Raw genomic sequence first — 21220 nt, 5'->3', positions numbered from 1 at the left:
GTTTCAAATTGTTCTCCAAAATGGTTAAATCTGTTCATACTTGGAATTGTTTTAATTTGCATTTCTCAAATTATTAATGATTTGGAGTATTTTTTATGTAGGTTGCTAAATTTGTGTTTATTCTTTTGAAAACTATTTTCTTCGATACACTATCTCCTAGTAAAAATGGAAAGTAGAGATTATTATCTGCTGATTCCTAATTATAATTTCTTATCAAGGTCATTAGTATAAACCTCTCTTTTGATTTGTCTGAGTTGATGTAGCTTTTAGTGTCATATAGTTACTCTATCTTGAGATTCAATATTGTCATTGCTAATTGGTTCTCATGTTGGACTAAAACTCCACAGATCCACGGAAAAATAAAGTATTATTAAACAGGAAAAAGTTCATAGGCTTCAATGCCATTTAAAAATTCATATGATCTATTAAACACAATTTTAAATTTATTTTAATTAGCATTAGTACAGTAGTACACAAAGATATGGAGACAATACCAAGAGATTCAGATCCATTGATATATAAAATGCATTTTACATTGAGTAGGCAACGTTTTAACATAAAACATAAAACCAATGAAAACACATGGAGTTTATCATAAGCATTATCTGATCTCATCTATTACCTTAATCTTTATACTTTTTTTGGTGACAAAATAGGTATATCTGTATTTTCAAGGACTTTTATCAGTTACATAATAAGTAGAGTGGAAGAATCACAAGGTTAGGAGACACCCATCTTAGTTTCAGCTCTGCTGTCAACCAGCTATCTGAGGCTGACCAATCACTTTTTTTTATCATCTTCTTTTTCCATATCTGCAGGTGGGATTTTGTTGATCACAGAGACACTTTCCCAATCACTCATTTTATATTCTAAGACACCTCTTTAGCTCTAACAGTTTTCTGTGAGTTGACATCTCAAGGTCTCTCCCAGCTATAGCTGTGTTTTGAAGCTTTGGGAGTTGAAAATGGGTAGAATAATGTCTGGACATCCTTAGATAAGAATGTTTGTTGTTTTGACTTTCCTAGAAACCAGCAGTATTCCTAGAACCAGCAAAATGAAATCCCTCTACACCCAAGTAGTAAAAGCAACTTTTAACTAAAGCCAGGGCAGGCAGTGTGGAGTAGGGGACAGAAGCAACCTTGTAATTAGATAGACTGAGGCTCAAGTCCTGCCTTTGCCCTCTATTAGTTATGTGACCAGCAGTAAGTTACTTTAACTCTATTCTCCTGACAGTTTTCTATGATTAGAAGGTATAAATGAGTTGCTGATCTTTTATTTTATTTTATTATTATTTGTTTTAGGCAATCATGGTTAAATGACCTGAAGCTAGTGTCTGAGGTCAAATTTGAACTCATGTCCTCTTGACTCCAGGTCTGGTACTCTATTCACTGTGCCACCTACCTGCCCCAGAATTGCTGAGCTCTTTTGATGGAAGGAATTTTTTACCTATTGACGCCAACACACACACACACACACACACACACACACACACACACACAAACATACACAATATCAAATGTCTTAGCCAAAACATCTGAACCGTAAGTTTCTAAATACAATCTGACATGCATATATATGGAAATTTGTGACCATACTTGTATATGTTTGCATGAATATATCTATATAGTTATATGGATCTATATGGATAGATAGGAGAGATCTGTTCATTAGCTGCAAAGTCAAATTTACTTCCTAAATCTGTTCCCTGAGTATATCCCTTTGATTTAAACTACTATCTTATGATTTATTCTTTTTGGTATATTATTTGTTTTGCAGACTAGTTGCTGAAATAGATGGTATGTGGCCCCCTGGTTTCCTTCAAGTCTCAATTAAAGTCTCACCTTCTACAAGAAGGCTGTCCCGGTCCTCTGTATTCTTCATGCCTTTTTTTTCCCTGAGAGTATCTCCAGTTTATTCTATATATATCTTGTTGCTTGCATGTTTATTTTCATGTTGTCTAAATGTGAGTACCTGGAGAACAGACTATTTTTTACCTTTCTTTTTATTTCTAGCTCTTAGCAAAGTACTTGGCACATTATAGATGCTTATCAAATTCTTGTTGACTTGAGTAGAAAAGAAGTCAAATTCTGGTCACCTGGAAAGTGTTTTCACACAAAAACAATAAAGCACTCCCCATTATGTGTATATACACCACAGACCCAGTTACACATTGACAAATGGATCTTAAGTAATGACTGTTAAATACCTGAGCTAAGCTAGATCCCAAAAAAAGTCACATGGGGTTCCATCTTTCTATGTAAGATGGGGAAGGTTAACAAATAACTTAAACTTAAAACCAGAACAAAATAAATTAATTATAGGGGTTTTCCAGAACCTTGTTTCCTAATGCATGATAGGAAAATCCTAATATTGTAAAATCCATGTCCAGAAAAGTTTTTTTCTTATCCTGATCTATCTAGTGAAATCTGATATAGAAGAACAATATATTTAAGGGCCCCTGATTTGTATTTCTCTTTTGTGAAGATTTTCTCATAAGATTTTTGGGAAGACTTTGCATTCTTAAGGAGGTAGCCTTTCAATATCACTTTAAACAAAAGAGAGTAAGAAACACTAAGAGAATCAGGGCCTTACAGAATTTAGGTTTGGAAGAAACTATTGAAATTACTAGGTCAAAGTGTTCTTAACCTTATTTTGTGTTATGGACTCATAGAGCAATCTGATGAAGACTATGGAGTTCTCAGAATTATGTTTTTAAATAAAGGAAATGATAAGTTTTCTGTTAGAGATTAGTAAAAATCAAAAAACATTGTTTTTGCCATCCAAGTTCATAAATCCCTTGGATACCTGTGGGTCCAAGAGAAGAACTCCTGATCTAGTCTGTCTACATTATTTTATAAAAAAGATACATCCATGTAGGGGATAATGTTTATAACACAGAAAAAATATTTAACTTGCTAGCTTCACAAATAGGAGTCTAAATTCATATTTTCCTCTTCAACTAAATTTCTTGGTTGGTTTTTTGCCCTTCCAATCCTTCCCAGCTCTGTTGAGCAAATTCTTTCTGTTGGGACAATCCATGAGTGACGGCCAAGGCACCATGGCATACCAAAAGTAACAGAATGTTATGGGGAGGATGGAGAGTCAAAGGGGATACATGTGAAGAAGAAAATATTTTCCTATTCCTTTCTCTGTGATTTCAGGGAAAGTGATTTGACTTTGGATTTAGAAGATCTGAGTTTACAATCTGGACATACCACTTACTACTTGGGTCTTACAATCTTGATAAAATAAATACAAACAAATTTAAACAAAGAAAGAAATCAATACACATTCAGCCCCAAAGTAGACTTAGCTTCCATTTTGACTTTTTTTCAGGTTTGGTGATTGGTAACACATTTTCTGAGTATAAATCCATCTTCTATGAATTTCCAAAGAATGAAGGCTAAGAATACCCAGTTGGAGTGAGAACAAGGTGGATACTGGAATTTCTCCAATGAACTTCCTGAAGATTTTTAATGCTCTACCATCTTTGAGTGAGGTAAGAAGTTGCCATCTTGAGTAACAGATTTAGATGTCATTTCTTTAGTTCTCAGAACTGGTGGAGGTATGGATTTAGTGAGTTGATGCTTTTGGTTTTGAAGGTCAGATTAATTTCCCCTCATAGTAAATTATTCCTGTATTCAGAAGTGGCTTCTTTATATGGTGCTTGTTTTTATTGCACATGTTCACCTCTTGATTCACTCATTATGATGTGCAAATATGTCATGATGAGAAAAAATACAACTTTGAATATATTCCACATCTGGCATGAGGAAAATTCTTGTTTGGTAGAGTTTCTGATGAAACTATTTTACTTTTTCACTTTTGAAACCCAAGGAGATGAATGGAGATTAAGGAGATCTCAAAGTTCAATTGAGAAAACTTTCTGATCGCTAATGGTCATCCAACCCAAACCTTCAGAAAATGTTTGGCAATTCACATAATTGAGCTAAAAGAAATAATTAGAATTACTAATGATGAATTATAACAGAACATCAAGGAAAGCCATTTTCTTAAAGTTCAAGGGCTCAAAGAATTTAGGAATGAAGGGTTCTTAGGACTTTAACCATAGATTTAGAATTAAAGGGATCTCTTAGATCAATCTCTTCAGATAGAAAACTGGGACAAAGAGAGGTCAAATGCATTGCCTGGGGTCACACAGTAACTATTTGGAGTGGGATTTGATTCTCAGTCTTCCTGACACTGAACCAAATGTTTTTTCCTTTATGTCAAACATCTTATTCCAACACCCTTACTTTACCAAGGAGTAATCTGAGGTTTATAGAGGGGATAAAGAGAGGACACAACAAACCATTCCTCTTGCTCTTCTGTTCAGGAGCCAGCTTAGGAGGCATGGTGACTAGAGTGATGAGTCAAGAGTTCAACTAAGTTCTCTAAAAACTTCCTAGCTATTTGATGTTGGGCGAGTCTCTTAGCATCTGTTTGCTTTTTTCCTCAGTTGTAAAATGGAATTATTGTGAGGATCAAAATAGATCATATTTGCATAATGTCTATTTAAGGGTTTATTCCCATCCCCACTAACTACTTACCTGAGGACTATTCAAGTGGTAGTCCTGCTTTTCTATTAGTTGACTGTGTGACTTTGAGTGAGTCATTGCCTGTCTTTGAACCTCAGTTTCCCTACTTAAAGCATCAATGATTTGGATTAGATAATTTATAAAATAGCCCCTTCTAGCTCTGGTTTTCTATCTTCTAACTTTTGTTATCTCCAAGGTTCTTTCTGTGCTGACATTCTGTATTTTAAGTTTCTCTTTGACTCAAAAATTCTGTATTCTAAGGTTTCTTCAAAATTCTGACATTCTGTTATTTTAAGTGTACTTCTATCTCAGTCACTCTAAGCCCTGCTATCTCTTCTACAGAACCTTAGAAGGTTATCTTGCTATGTTGCTTAATTCATCTTTTAGATATATTATAAAGTGCTTTTCCTAGCTTAGAATTTCCCACCTAAATTACTTAGTGGAATTTCTCTCCCCTTCTCTCTATCTCCACTTCATGAATTTTTCTGGGTCTAAGTACATACAAATGATTAAAATTAGAAATTAGAAATATCTAGTGAAAATAGTGACAATGTCCTTTGCTCTTATAACCGAAAAGCTCCAAAGAATGTTTTGTCTTCTTTGGTATAATCCACAAGAGAGATGTCACTGACATTCACCATCAGCTTATCTCCCTCCTGCATAGGAAAAACAGCCCCTAGATAAATTGGAGTAAACCAAGTGCTGCCTATCTCACAGATTGATTTAGTCCCTGTTAAAAGCTGTGTTGGTTCTGGATATCTGTCAGTGACTCTGGTGATGACCTGGGTTATGTAATCCGGCTTCGTGGACCGATTCTTCTGGTTGATTTTACCGCACTCTGGTGTGCTGCCCCTGAAAGTGACTTGTGAATAAACAAAGTAGTCTCCAGCCTCAGGGATCACCAGGAACTTATTGGTGTAGTTCATTTGGTTTTTGATGAAGGCAGAGCCAAGTTTATGTTCCCACTGGAGAGCCGGCCATGAATCTTTCATGGGAGTCATAGACTTCTGTCGAACAGCTGTAGAACATAAAAACATGAAAAAGTTAACTTTACTAATATGGGATCAACAGACCCCTATAAAAGAAATGACAGGTCATTAAGGACAAGTCTTCCTTTCAATGAATTTTCTACTCTTTTCTCCCCATTTTAAGGATATTTTTTGGTTTTATATCATCTTCATTTTCAAATATATCCCTCTCCCTCCCAAATCTAGGGACTCATCCCTTGAAACAAAGAATAAAAATAAAGGTGAAAAGAGCAGTTAAATCTACCCAACATATCTACCATTTCTGAAAGTATATGCAGTATCCTATATCCGGAATCTCCCAAAATTGCAAAGAAGGGAGAGAGGTGCATCTTTTTAGTTCTCCTGTAGTACCAACTTCAGTTGTTATAATCACACTTTTAGAACACTACACTCATTATAATCACTATCATCATCAGATATACTTGGGTGGTACAGTGGATAGAACTTTGGACTTGAAGTTAGGAAAACCCTGAGTTCAAATCTAGACTCAAATACTTACTAGCTGTGTGATCCTGCCCTGGGCAAGTCATTTAACTTTTGTTTCAGCTTCCTCAACTGTAAAGTGGGGACAATGGCAACTGCATCTTAGCATTGTTGTGAGGATCAAATGAGATCATATTTCTTTTTCCATTGGGTTTTCAGTACATTATGGTTCTGCAGTTAAAAGGTACTTTTTTATGAATTTTGTAGAAAGCGTGGATGTTATGCAAAGGCTAGCAGAGGACATAGGAAAAGTTCACTGAGAAATGAATAGGATATATGTATAGCACTGTATGATATCAACTCAAATTTTACATGAGGAAATAAATTCCATAAAATAAAAATTAAAAAAAAATCAGATTTCTCTTCTCATGGGAAATGAGGACAAAAGGATTTTATGTGGATTTTCCAGATCATGGCATGCTATATTCCTAACCCTTGGAATGTGCAAGGGATAACTGTAGTAGGTACTTAATAAATTCCTATTTCCTTCTTTTTTCATCCTCTTTAGGAAAACTATATTGAGAATTATGAACACTTAGGCAATATCAGTCTTAATGTATGTCTTTTGAACTATGGAATAGACTATAACTGATTTGAAAAAATATCCTAATTAAAGATCATACAATATTAAAACACAGGACTTATTACTGTAAGGCAGTTCAGCTATGGAATAATAAATATTTCTTACACAAAAGGAGAAACAGGAAGAATAAGGATTCTCAGAGCATATGATTAAAAGGTCTAAAACTATAGACTTATAGAAATTCTCTTACAATGAATAGACAAACAATAGTAAATGCAACAAACAATAGTAAATGCAGATAACTGGTAATAGCATTGGATCTGTTGAAGGAACAGGGGCAGCTAGGTGGTGCAGTGACTAAAGCACTGGCCTTGGAATCAGGAGGACAGGAGTTTGACACTTACTAAGGAATAGAAGAAATTGTGTTACATATTCTTGCTGGTTGCAAAAATTTAGCACCAAAAACTCGGGGATAAAAGTAAATACAAATAATAAAAGAGTACCAGCATGATGTGACTCAGTAATTCTAAGTGTGTATCAGAAACTATTTTTCTTAATCACCAAGATGATAAATCCCCATGCTACAAACATGGATATCACAATATTTTAAAGAATTCATCCAATAGGGGTGGCTAGGTGGCACAGTGGATAGAGCACCAGCCCTGGAGTTAGGAGTACCTGTGTTCAGGCCTCAGACACCTTAGCTGTGTGGCCTTGGACAAGCCATTTAGCCCCCATTGCCTTGCAAAAAAAAAAAAGAATTCATCCAATAAACTTTCTGGAATCAAATCATCATTATAGTTGGAGCTTTTGTCCATAGTCACCTGGATATAACATCAATTCAGCAAAAATGAATGATTTTATTAGAATTCATCATGTAAATACTCATAATCTCAAAGCCATATGGAATAAAACTCTTTCAAAATATAGGGATCCAATGAAAAAATCAAACTCCTCTTTACTACTGGAATTGGGGTAATAAGGAAGCTTTTATCAAGCCTAAATCCTAATTTTTTTATTTCATTACAAAAAAGAGACATTTTTCCTATTTCTGAAAGAATCTATAGAATATTCAATATAAAAGAATTCTAAGAATATAGTGATCAATCCCAGAACTTTTTCCATTGGAGCTCCATCCAATAAGATGAAAACAAGATGTTGATGATATTAAGAACAATAACATATTTATATAACATTCTCATCAACTAAAATCTTTCTCTGTTAGCCCCATTATGGCATGGAGGTGACTGGCTTTTTGAATGATATGTTAAGGGAACACAGGCTAAATTGTAGATTTTTGAGTACAGAAGCAGAGACTCACAATTATCTGGTGTTTTGAGGCTTTAAAAGCATCTGCCCTAATCAAGAGAACTAGATCAGGGTTAAACCATGATAATGCATGAATTTAGATATTTTTATGACTGAGTTACTGGGCATCATGATTGAGAGACTTTTTGGTATGCTCATAAGTGGTTCAATTGATAGACTGCCTTTTTAGAATATTCAGACATCAAATCTGATATCAAACCTTTAAAAAATAAGACTAGAAAAAGAGAGCATTTCAGATTGTGAGGAAGATCTAAAGTCCACTTTATTAGAGGGGATCATGGACACTTTAATAAAGTGTCATTGGTTCAGAACTCTGCCTCAGTCTCTTTTATTGTAGATTAGACAATTATAATCCCCACAGCTACATGAAGAGGGGCAAAGAAGAGGGAAGTGGCAGTTCTGTTCAGTGCAATACTGATAAATATTTAAAAAGTATCTCTCTGAAAATAAATATATTCATGATACTTTAATGTTTAATCTGTATTATTAAACTTTTTTGTATTGCTTTCTTAAACCTTTGTTATCGTTCAATTGTTTTAGTTGTATTTGACTTTTTGTGACCTTATTTGGGATTTTCTTGGTTAAGATATTGGATTAATTTGCCATATTCATTTTGCAAAGGAGAAAACTGAAGCAAACATGATTAAGTGACTTGTCCAAATCTGTCTCTTGTCATTTTGAAGGAATGTATCCTTTGATAAGGCATTCAGCTAGGATTACAAAAAAAGTCATGGGGAGGCATGACAAAATATTATATTAAAAAAAGTTATTTAAATCTTACACTGTCTACACAACCAATAAGGGTCTGTAGCCAGATTTCAAATTAAGAAGATGAAGCTTCCTGATTCTAGGTCTTGCACTTTATCCACTGTGCCACATAATTGACTTTTCTTAAATCTTAAAAAAATCAATAAAACAAATCAAGCTCTGATTTGTAGTGTTGTCTGATTTCTGATCAGTAAATGCTCACACTGAAATTTTAACAATTAGCTCTTGAGAACTGAGTACGGGTTGGCATATTCCTAGTTCTGCAGTTCTCCTTCTTGATTATGCTACAACTATAGCTGAGTGTTCAAATCTTGGTGCAACAGGTAAAAAAAAAAAAACAATGAAAATCTGCAGTGCATCCATAAGAGAGAAGCCAGAATGATGAGAGGACTGACAAGAGAGTGTTAGGATTGGTTGAAGAATGGTCAACCTCCAGTAGGGATGAATTGGAGTGGACATGATGATGATTCTCTTCAAATACTTGTAGGACTGACATACAGAAGAGTGAGAAACAATGGATAAAAGTTTTAGAGAGGAAGATTTTGGCTCAGTGTGAGGACAACCTTCAAAAGTTACAACTGGTAATGGGCCACCTTGGGGAGCTGTCTGTTTTTCCTTCATTTTAGATCTTCTAATTAGAAATAACCACAAACACAAAATCTCAGAGGTAAAACGCATCTCCTCTATTCATGTGGTAGAGGAATTCCCTTTATGACATCTGACCTGTGATGCTTGACACTTGACCTGAATGTTCAGAGGAAGCAGAAATATTTTAATCTCCCACAAATATGTTTCAATTTTGTAAAAGTCTCCCAGGATTGTTTGACACTTTCATGTACTGGAACCCAGAATGAATCTTCCCTAAAGAAACTGGTTATTTTTCTCACAAGAAGTTTAAAGAGAGCTCTTATTCTGTCTGTTTGCTAGCATACCTTGCAGATGTAATTTTACATTTGGCCAACACAAAAACACACATGTTCATATACAGCATGTGAGGTCTACCCTTGGTGTCCAAATAAATGATCTGTGAATATCTTTTCTACAAAAGGAAAAATAACCAACAAAAAATAGGAATGCATTCTTATGAATTATTGCATTTTTCTTTATCCTTGATAGTTTTCACCTGCTTCTCAGCTGCTAAGTAAAGTTAATGTTTATATAGTAAACACAAATCATGGAAAGGACTGAATGTAATTCAAAGGACTGAATTAAAATAACTAGTTTTTTGAGATTACATTTGATTGGGTCAGGTTAATGTGCATTTGGGTTTAAGTTACTGCATTTCAATCACTCCTACTGGTAGGTGAAAACCATGTATATCGTCATTCTAAAGAAATGACATTCAGCTGGGATTACCAAAAAAAGTCATGAAGAGGCCTTGGGAATATTTTGGTGACAAAATATTCTATAAAAAACACCAAGGTATTTAAATCTCAAGAAATAAAAAAATCCTTAAAAAAATTCATTGAGAGACAATGTGGTACAGTGGAAAAGATCCTGTCTCAGAGTCAGAGAAGTCCTAGTGCATTATCTAGCTGCTCCAATATAGTAATAAACTACAATGTCAGCTAATGCCTCCACCCTTCTCAGACTGCAACCCATTACAATTTAGCCAAAAGTTTTCAAGAATTGTTATAGCCAAAAAACTCAACACCCTGTATCCTGGTGAAAAGTTTTTCCAAACTGAAAAATATTGTTCCTCAGGCAACAAATCAAAGATCTGTTGAAGTCTTTAATGCTTGGAAGGAAAGATCTTTCTTAGCAAATACACCACAAGTGAAATTTCAAGAGGCTAGCATGAACCCCACCCCATAATGAGACATCTCTGACTAGTGGGAAATCCTTTACTTCCACATCAATTAGCTGTTCTTCCATAGACTACCCTCTAGTGTCTGAGAGGCAGAGTGTAATACTTTGCCTTAGAAACACACCAGAGAAAGCTTGACTTCTTTTGAAAATCACAGTTCTGTGATTTTTAGCAATTCTATAAAAGGCATCTAGGGAGCAAAGTGAATAGAGGGCAAGACCTAGAGTCAGGAAGACCTGAATTCAAATCTAGTCTGTCACTTGCTGTAGTCACTTAACTATGTTTGCCTCAGTTTCCTTATCTATAAAATGAACTGAAGGAGGAAATGGCACACCATTCCAATATCTTTGCCAAGAAAACTCCAAATAGGGTGACTGAGAATCAGATAGGACTGAAACAATTCAAGAAAAAGAACTCTCAAAAACAAAGCAAAAAATTAACTGGGAAGAAAGTAGATATTGTTGTGTTCTTGCATGTCTACCTTAGACTGTTCAAGGCATAAAACTCCAAACTTTCTTCTTTCTGACCATGTAGCTCAGTTGTCTCTTTCCTAGGAATTCAATTATCATTGAAGAAAAATTACCTGTCAGGTGTGCTCTTGGCTTCTCTTTATTAGACTTTAGGGGTGCATCTGCAACAGAAGATAAAACATAAGTTATACATGTCCTGGTTTGACTCAACAGTAGTGGTTTTGTAACTACCTAGAAGTGTGATGATAGGAGGACATTCTGTTTTGTATTTTGGAAGGGAGTATTGGGCAAGATTTAATCAAATTCTATTCAAGTATAGTTGGGTAAGGCAGAGAGGTGGTATACTGAATAGGGTGCCAGACCTGTAATCAGGAAGAGTTATATTCCTGAGTTCAAATCTAGCCTCAGACATTTAGTAGCTATGTGACCCTGGGCAAGTCACTTAACAAGTTTGCCTCAGTCTCCTCATATATAAAATGAGCTGGAGAAGGCAATGGCAAACCAGTATCTCTGCAAAGAAAACACCAAATGGGGTCATAAAGAGTCAGATACCACTGAAAATAATTGGACAACTTGGTGGGTGATCTAGAATTGGTATGCTTGAGGTAATAATAAATCATTTCACTGGTTTGTTCCTGTTGATGCTCAGAGGAATTAATTTTTTCCCTTTGTTGATATCTCTGTACTCTATTAATTCCAGGCATGGATGGTCCAGTCCAGTTCTATACCTCAGAATTGTGAACTTTCTAAAAAATACTTTGATAATATAATATTAATATCATTGCAATCCTATGTATTTTGTTTTATGTATTTAATAGCATTATTCTGAGAAGGGTCTCTGGGTTTTACCAGAATACTAAGGAATCCAAGACATTAAAATGATGAAGCAACCTGGGCTTCATAGAAACAAGGCCATCATGCATTCCTTTGACTTTTTGTGACCTCTTTTCTGATTGTACCGAGAGGTGACTCAACTCATAAGCCTCCATCCTTTCTTCCAAAAGGAGCATTCAGGAAAAACTTAGACAACATAGGATTTGGAGCTATAAGAGAACTTGGAGATCATTTAGTTTTTTGGTTCTCAAACTTTTAAGTCTCAAGACTAATTGTAATAAAAAAAAACTATTGAGGACCCTCTCTCAAGAGCTTATGCATGTGCAAATTATGCCTATTGATATTTACTATGTTGTAAATTAAAATTTCTTAGTGTTCTTATATGAAAATAGTTTTGACCTTGTGGATCCCAGAAAGGGTCTCAGGGACCCTTAGGGGTCCCCTGACCACACTTAAAGAACCATTTATTTAAATAGAATTATACATTTAAAGCTGGAAAGAACCCTAGAGACTATCTAGCTCAATAACCTCATATTATAGAGGTTAAGGTGCAGAGAAGGGTAAGTGATCTGTTGAATGTGTAATAAGAGACAGGGTTTGGATTTGAATCCAGCACTTGTGATTCCTAAAGTCTTAAGATTCTTTTTCATTATCTTCCTTTCTAGGTCAAATTGCCTTATAGATAAGGAGAAGGAGGTTCAGAATACTTTAGAATTTGCCTATGGTGGCTTAATGAATTACAAAGTGGGGAGTCAAATTTAGATCTTCTGATGCCTACTCCAATGCTCTTTTCTCTATATTAGGCTACCCTTGTTGCAATAGCCAACCTCTTAGTCTCTCACTCTAGTCCTCTAACTTCAACAATTCCATGACTGACCCTGGAAATAGAGAAGAGGTCAGGGCATTTCTTTGGTGCAGACCCCAGGTGAATTTCAGGCAAAGGTAATTTGGGTATGCAGGCTATCAGAATCCACTCAACAAACATTTAATAGCTGTGATAGAGATTTGTTAACTAAGGTGTTTTTTCCCCCTAAGCATGTTCCATATTTGAGGAAGAACTTCAGAGCTACTATCATCATTTTTTTAAGCATAAAAAAAGAAAAAGGAAGATAAATAAACTTACAAGATGGTTGATGTAACTGGTCAGATTCTCTTTCCTTCAGAAACTGTTGGAAAAGAAAGATAAGGTTAAAGATATTCTCAGCCACAAAGAAATGCTGCTGTTGCTGCTCAACTTGGCTTCAGTGAGGTGAGAAAAATTATAATTAAAAGGTTGCTCCTGGTTAGCACTGAGTACCCAGATCTTCCTCTTCTACAAAGCTCTCAGTAACTTTAAACTTCCCCTTTAAATTACTTGCCTGCATTTCGTAGTGCCTTGATTTTCTAACCTTGAAGTGACATCTGTTAAGTGTGCTTGGTTGTAAGCTTGGCTTTCTTTTTCTTATTTAGAGTGAGAATTCTTCTAACTCTTTAAATTATTGATCTATTACTTATTCTGCAATGAAGCTAGATTTATTTTTATTTATAGTTGCAAGTGTATGTTGTCAGACATAGAGGAGATAAGTCAAAGAGCCTAGAGTCAGAAAGACACAGTTCAAACCCTTCTACACACTTATTAGCTATGTGACCCTAAGCAAGTCACTTAATCTTTATCTGCTTCAGTTTCTCACCTGTAAAACAGAAAATGATAGCTTTAATTTATTAACTTGACTTTTTGTATTCATATCTTTGACTTCAGGCACAGTTTTCTATACTACCAACTTATATTCAGCAAGAATTTAATCAATGAATCTGTAAAATTTTAAAGGCATGGATATTCTTTATAACTAATACCCTGATGTTCCCCTATGGCAAAAAGGCACAGAATCATTTAGCAGTGGAGACAACTAAAATCAGAGTTTCAGAACCTATATAACTAATTGTTGGGCAAATCACTTGACCCTTGTTAATTTAAGTGACTTTTCTTGTTTGATAAATAACTCCTTCAAACAGTTATATTGTGCTTAAGTGTTGACAAAAGTACTTAGGTAGGTATTGAAAGTATTATTTTCACTCTACAGAGGGAGAAAATAAGACTCTGAAAAGGAAACTGACTTGCTCCTGGTAAGATAAAGAATTGGACCTTAGGAGGACAGCTAGGTGGTGTAGCAGATAGAGCACCAGCCCTGGAATCAGGAGACCTGAGTTTAAATCCAGCATCAGACACTTAATAATTATCTAGCTGTGTGATCTTGGGCAAGTCACTTAACCCCATTGCCTGACAAAAATAAACAGAAAAAAGAATTGGACCTAGGATTTGAACCTGGATCTGATGATTCCAAATAAATGGTGACAACTACCATCTAAACACTATAGATATTTTATGAGAAATAGGAGATCATGTTAATTTCTTATGAGAAAATTTAACACAAATTTTGCATTACATAATTTATCATCACTTATCTGTCTTTTGTAATATAACTTTTTTCACCTGTCAATTCAAAGATTGATGGTCAATCTACTCAGATATATTCTCCCTTACTAGACTATAAGCTCCATGCAGGCAGGAGAAACCTTTTCTTTTCATTTGCATCTTCTCTACTATTTTATACAATGCTTTGTGCAAAGTAGATTTCTTAGAATTTATAGCTTGAAGGGACTTCAGAGGTCATATAGTTTAGACCATTCATTTTAAGGATGTGGAAATAGAATAGTTAATGACTCGCTTGTGGTCTCAGGTAATAAGTAGCAGGCATCTTAATTAATGTGTTTTTAATCTTCATTCATTAGTGAGGAGGCAGATGCATTGTTAAATACAACTTTCTCAACTCTCCACAGCTTATATTTGATGGAGCCATGTATTGGGTAAACCAGAGGCAATCATATTTTTGAGACACCACTGGATTTCAGTTCTGCTTCCATCTCTCTATTGTTGATGAACTGAATATAGCTGAAATTTTCTAAGTTTGTAAACAAAGTGTTCCTTTTTCAATTTTGTGGATGATTTTTTGTTCTCATATCACAGTTGTTTTCATATATGTCTCATTTCCCTCCAGTTCAACCCAGAACTGAGCTCTCCTTTGTTACAAAGTGAAGCATGAACTAAACTCTTCTTTCTTTTTCCTACTTAGGTTTTGCTTGAATGTGGAACACTTTGGATGACAGGAATTGCTGTTTTCCTTCAAACACCACAATATATTTCTTAGCTTCATTAGAGAATATCAGCACTGGTCATCTAGTCTAACCTGTTCCTGAACGAGCATTCCCTCTACACGACACCCACTAAGTGATTAATAACCTTTGCTCCAGGATTTACAGAGATGAGAAACATCTGGAGTCAGTTCATTCAACTTCTTCATAGCATTACTTGCTAGGGAGTTTTTCCTTACATCAAACCAAAATTTGCTTCTTTGTCATTCTGACCCATTGATTCTATTCCTGATCTCTGAAGCTAAGCAGAGCCTCAGTCTCCTTCATGATAGGCCTTCAAATACTCTTAAGACAGATTTCATGTGCCTGTGTTCATCATGCTGTGGATAGATATCTCTGGTTTCTTCAATCAATGTTCAATCAACCTTGCCACTACCTTCTCCTTTACTGATCACTTAAGGAGAGATATTAGTAAAATAATGATAATGATAACAATAAGAAATAGCAATAACTATCATTGCCAAGTCCTTTTAGCTTTGCAAAATACTATGCATAGATTTTTTTTTTTTAGTTTTTTGCAAGGCAAACGGGGTTAAGTGGCTTGCCCAAGGCCACACAGCTAGGTAATTATTAAGTGTCTGAGACCAGATTTGAACCCAGTTACTCCTGACTCCAGGACCCATGCTTTATCCACTGCATCACCTAGCCGCCCCCCATAGATCTTATTTGACCCTTGGAGGTCATTTTTATTTAACCTTTTGCACTATATATTTCCTCTGCAATATCTCTGCTAAATAGTAATCTAGTTTCTGTTTAAATATCTCCAGTGTGGAGAAACATACTCTACAATGAGTTTGCCCATCCCATTTTTGGACAGTTTTTTTAGTTCAGGGCCTAGCAGGGCTTAGATCTAAACCAAAATATGGAGTTAAAAATCTCTGAAGTTAAATTTATAGTTAGGTTTTCTCTGGGATTTTTTCTGCACTTATTTCCTTCAGTTTCATATTTGTTAATTGGGTGACTCACTGTAAGAGAACTTGCACTCTTTTATCTCTTCACTGACTTGTCAGCACCTGCTCTCCACATGGCAACCTTTTCTATTCTCTTTTATCTCTCTCTCTACCAATATTCTTCTATAGAAAATGCTGCCTTAGTACCCAGCTTTACATGTAGTAGCTACTTATCTAAATTTGATCCCCAGGACAACACAGAAGTAGATTTAAAGATACCCATTAATTCAACTTTCATTTAGTAAACATTATACACCTACTACATGTGCAAGGCATGACCCTTTAGGGCCTCTCTACAAGTTCCAGAAAAAGGACAATAAATCTTTTTGCTCCACAGAACCACATTGTGAAATCTAGTCACTTGGCAGATTATATTCTGTTTTGAAAATGAAAACAAACCACTCCGCATGGCTACCTGTCCTTACTCCCCATCACTTCTTCTTTTTCTAAAAGTCTTAGTTCAGGTGCTATTTTAAGAAATCTTTTCTGATCCCTGCTCTTCCTACTCAAAATGAAAAAATGTTTTCTTCACCTATTTTTTTCCTTTGCTTCTCCCTGTGGTCTTTTTTCACATAGTTTTATAGTTTATTTGCTCACTGGCCCTTTTCTATGACTGTGTAAGCTCTTTAAGAGGAGGCACCATGACGTTTTTCATCTTTGTATTTCTTTTTTTTTTATTGAAGGGTTTTATTTATTTTGAGTTTTACAATTTTCCCCCTAATCTTACTTCCCTCCCCCCCACCCCCCACAGAAGGCAATTTAGCAGTCTTTACATTGTTTCCATGGTATACATTGATCCAAATTGAATGTGATTAAAGAGAAACTATAACCTTAAGGAAGAAACATAAAGTATAAGAGAGAGCAAGATCAGACAATAAGATATCAGTTTTTTTTCCTAAATTAAAGGTAATAGTCCTTGGACTTTGTTCAAACTCCACAGTTCTTTCTCTGGATACAGATGGTATTTTCCATTGCAGGTAGCCCCAAATTGTCCCTGATCATGGCAATGATGGAATGAGAGCTTCCATCAAAGTTGATCATTGTCCCCATGTTGCTGTTAGGGTGTACAGTGTTTTTCTGGTTCTGCTCATCTCACTCAGCATCAGTTCATGCAAATCCCTTCAGGCTTCCCTGAATTCCCATCCCTCCTGGTTTCTAATAGAATAATAGTGTTCCATGACATACATATACAGTTTGCTAAGCCATTCCCCAGTTGAAGGACATTTACTTGATTTCCAATTTTTGCCACCCCAAACAGGGCTGCTATGAATATTTTTGTACAAGTGATGTTTTTACTCATTTTCATCATTTCTTCAGGATATAGACCCAGTAGTGGTATTGCTGGGTCAAAGGGTATACACATTTTTGTTGCCCTTTGGGCATAGTTCCAAATTTCTTTCCAGGAAGGTTGGATGAGTTCACAGTTCTACCAACAATGTAATAGTGTTCCAGATTTCCCACAAGTCTTACAACAATGATCATTATCCTTTCTGGTCATATTGGCCAGTTTGAGAGGTGTAAGGTGGTACCTCAGAGAAGTTTTAATTTGCATTTCTCTAATAATTAATGATTTAAAGCAGTTTTTCATATGACTATGGATTACTTTGATCTCCTCATCTGTAAATTGCCTTTGCATATCTTTTGACCATTTGTCAATTGGGGAATGGCTTTTTTAAAAAAAATTGACTCAGTTCTCTGCATATTTTAGAAATGAGTCCTTTGTCAGAAACATTAGTTGTAAAGATTGTTTCCCAGTTTACTACATTTCTTTTGATCTTGGTTTTGTCTCTGCAAAAGCTTTTCAATTTAATTTAATTGAAATCATCTAGTTTGTTTTTAGTGATGTTCTTCATCTCTTCCTTAGTTATAAACTGCTTCCCTTTCCATAGATCTGGCAGGTAAACTAGTCCTTGATCTTCTAGTTTGCTCATAGTATTGTTTTTTATGTCTAAATCCTGTATCCATTTGGATCTTATCTTGGTATAGGGTATGAAGTGTTGGTCTAATCTGAGTTTCTTCCATACTAACTTCCAATTTTCCCAGTAGTTTTTATCAATGAGAGTTTTTATCCCAATAGCGGGACTCTTTGGGTTTAACAAACAGCAGATTACTATAATAATTTCCTGCTATTGCACCTAGTCTATTCCACTGGTCCACCAATCTATTTCTTAGCCAATATCAGACAGTTTTGATGACTGATCATCTTTGTATTTCTAACCTAGAATACAGTTCATTATATAATAATAGCCTGTGCTTAGTAAATGTTTGTCCAATTGAATTGTATTCCCCAGAATGAATCTGCCTTGGATAAAATAACAATGAGATGATATTCAATTCTTATTCCAAATTATAAATAAATATTTCCCACAAGTACTCCAATCAAATTTAAATGAATCCAATCAAGATTCAAAGAATCAGTCTGCAATTTGATCTTCTAGACAAGGACCTAACCAACTCTGAGTGCTGAGTTTTGATAAAGGTATTTCACAAATGGAATTCAGTTCAATCAGCCAATCAGCAGTCAGTAAGAAATTATTTAGTATCTATGAACTATGAACTAGGCACTCTGTTAGGTGCTGGGGCTATAAAGAGAAAAGGCAAAGTACTTGCTTTTAAGGAGCCTACTTCCTGTTGGAGAGACAACATGTATATGCATAAATATAAACAGAAAAAAATCAAAATAAATATAAGGTGGTTAGGGAGAAAGAAAGCTAGTAGTTAGAGTGCTCACTCTCCTCCTGCAGAACATTGAAGGTAGCTGAGTCTTGTAGAAAGTGGGAATTTTACCAATAGGGGTAAGAAGGAAAGCAGTACAAGAATGGACAAATAAGCAGTGCAAACATGGAGATGGGAGAGGGAGGGATCTGTGTGAAGAATAGTAAGAGGCCAATTTGCCCAAGACTAGAATGTAGGAAGGAGAGGAAAAGGAAATGAGCCTGGAAAGGGGAGATGGGGGCCAGGTTGTAAAGGACTTTAAAATCCAAATAGGGAAGATTGTGTTTTATTCTAGAGGTGTTAGGGAATGCATGAGAATGTATTGAATAGGGGAATGACTGCTGTTAGACCTATACTTAAGAAATGCAGACTATAAGCTCTTTGAGTGCATGGACTACTTTTAAATTTGTTTTAAATATCTGAATTTGGGCCTCTTATTTTATCTCCAAATCATATTATTTTCTTCTCTTTGGTATATTTGTTTCCAAGTTCAGAGACTTAGAAGATAAATAACATAGTTTTACCCTGGATCAAGGTTCTACAATTTGGAAAATAAATTAAAAAAATGTTTCGTGACATTTGAAAGTAGGAAAAACCTGTCCTAAGTCCTGTGGAACAAGTACCTTCTAATTCTGTCAACTTTATTTCTAAGTTTTGGTCATTTGATGCTTTATCTTCTCTCTTCCATCTACCCCCTAGCATATTATAAACCCCTTGATAAAGAATTGTTTTTCATTTGTCTCATATCTGAAACAGTACTTTTCACATAATGGGTATTTAATAAATGCTTGACAGATCTGGATTCTCTCTCTCTCTTTCAAGTCTTCTTCATTCTCATCTTAATCTTCCACCCATTTTCATTTCCCCTTTCTTTCCCCCTCTTTAGCCTCAAATTCTTATTCTGTTGGCACAAAAATTAAAAACAAAACAGAAAAATACTTTGGAAGGAGACCAACCTTTTATAACCGGGGTCTTCTTCCTTTATCCCCTTGTTCCCTTTTATTTGAAGTATGTGTATGTATGTATGTATGTATGTGTATTTGTGTTTGTGTGTAAGTGTGTATATGTGTATGTTGGAAGATTTGGGGATGGAGATATGGCTGGAAATTTACTCCCATCATGTCTATCTTCTGGCTCAGTTTTTGGCTCATAAGGTTCCAATGAAAAGGAGATAAAAAGTCAATCAATAAGTCTTCTAAAATTTTTTTTCTACTAGATAGAAAAATCTTCACATTCTGGTACAAATTCCTTGAAAACCAGAATCTTAATTTCTTCTCTGCTATCTAGCAAGCCAGTTAGGGAGTGCAGTGGATAGACTGCTGGTCCTGGAGTCAGAAAGATCAGAGTTCAAATTCAGCCTCAGACTATTTCTAAATTTTTTTTGATCTTAGGCAAGTCACTTAAAAAAAATCTTGGGGCAGTTAGGTGACGCAGTGGATAGAGCACTGGCCCTGGAGTCAGGAGAACCTGAGTTCAAATTGGCCTCAAACACTTAATGATTGCCCAGCTGTGTGATCTTGGGCAAGTCACTTAACCCCATTGCCTTAAATAAATAAAAAAAATTAAAAAAAATCTCTTTGCCTCAGTTTCCTCACCTGTAAAAAGGAGATAATAATAATAGCCCCTTCTTTGCAGGATTGCTATGAAGATTAAATAACATAATAATTGCAAAACTCTTAGCATGGTACCTGTCATATAATAAATACTATGTAAATTTTCAGTATTATTATTTAATACTATTGAAGAGTTTTGTCCAAGTCAGGACATTTCAGAAATGAAAACAATCACTATACCACTGAAACTGATAAGTGAATATAGCATCAAACATTACATGGTCTGAAATAAGAGTTAACAAGAATATCAAACATGTAGATAGCATTTAATATTTGTAATTTTTATCTCATTTGCACCTCACAAAAACCCTGAGAGGAGATGAAAATTTCTACTTTGGGCAAGGGCCTGAGGGAAACATGAAAACATAAAAGAAAGAAGACTGTCTGCACTCAAAGAGCTCATATTTTTCTGGGGGACAATGAGTAGACAAATATATATGATATAAGCGAAGAAGAGGATAATGGAAGTTTCAAGCTTATAAGTAGAATTAAAAAGGGCTATAATGTAGTGGAATTAATGAGGCTGCTAAATTAAACAACTGGCTCTTGATCAAGATAAATTGCCTGGTGCCATTACTGGCATATGTCTCAAGATAGCAGGAAGTGATGATAATCCTTGGGCTGTGACCAGAGAGAATAAACCTCTTCTCATAATTTATTATTGTTTGGAATTTCTATGATTTGCAATACCTTTTTTTACTCCCTGGAGTCTTTTGTTACTGGTTTGTCATGATTTAAAGCCATAGATATATCTTTGACTTATTTTCTCTTTCTGTTAGATAAACAATATTTTTGAACTGCAATGTATTATGCAAGCTCTGTGGTTTGAGGTAAGTGCCTCAGATTCTCTGAAAGCCCCTTGATTGGGGATATAAATCTGAGCGTGCCTCTGTTAAATTGAAATTCTTGATTTTTAAGGGGACTGTATGCTTGGTAGCTAATTACTTGATAAAACTAATGAATATGCATTGCT

General features: G+C 35.2%; 1 protein-coding gene across 1 annotated transcript in view; it reads right to left on the bottom strand.

The window, feature by feature from the left end:
* Positions 1–428: 428 nt before the first annotated feature.
* The window catches only part of TNFSF15 (TNF superfamily member 15), a 29581-nt gene continuing 8789 nt past the window's right edge, over positions 429–21220 (bottom strand). The window contains exons 2-4 of the mRNA XM_074211746.1: positions 12904–12946; positions 11060–11107; positions 429–5556 (exon numbers count right to left, since the gene is read on the bottom strand). Coding sequence (XP_074067847.1) covers positions 5102–5556; positions 11060–11107; positions 12904–12946 — 546 coding nt within the window. The 3' untranslated portion in view covers positions 429–5101. The remainder of the gene's footprint in view (positions 5557–11059; positions 11108–12903; positions 12947–21220) is intronic.

The sequence above is a fragment of the Macrotis lagotis genome, chromosome 1 (assembly GCF_037893015.1).
Source record: "Macrotis lagotis isolate mMagLag1 chromosome 1, bilby.v1.9.chrom.fasta, whole genome shotgun sequence".
NCBI lineage: Eukaryota > Metazoa > Chordata > Mammalia > Peramelemorphia > Peramelidae > Macrotis > Macrotis lagotis.
This window is presented reverse-complemented; position numbering and strand designations above follow the sequence as displayed.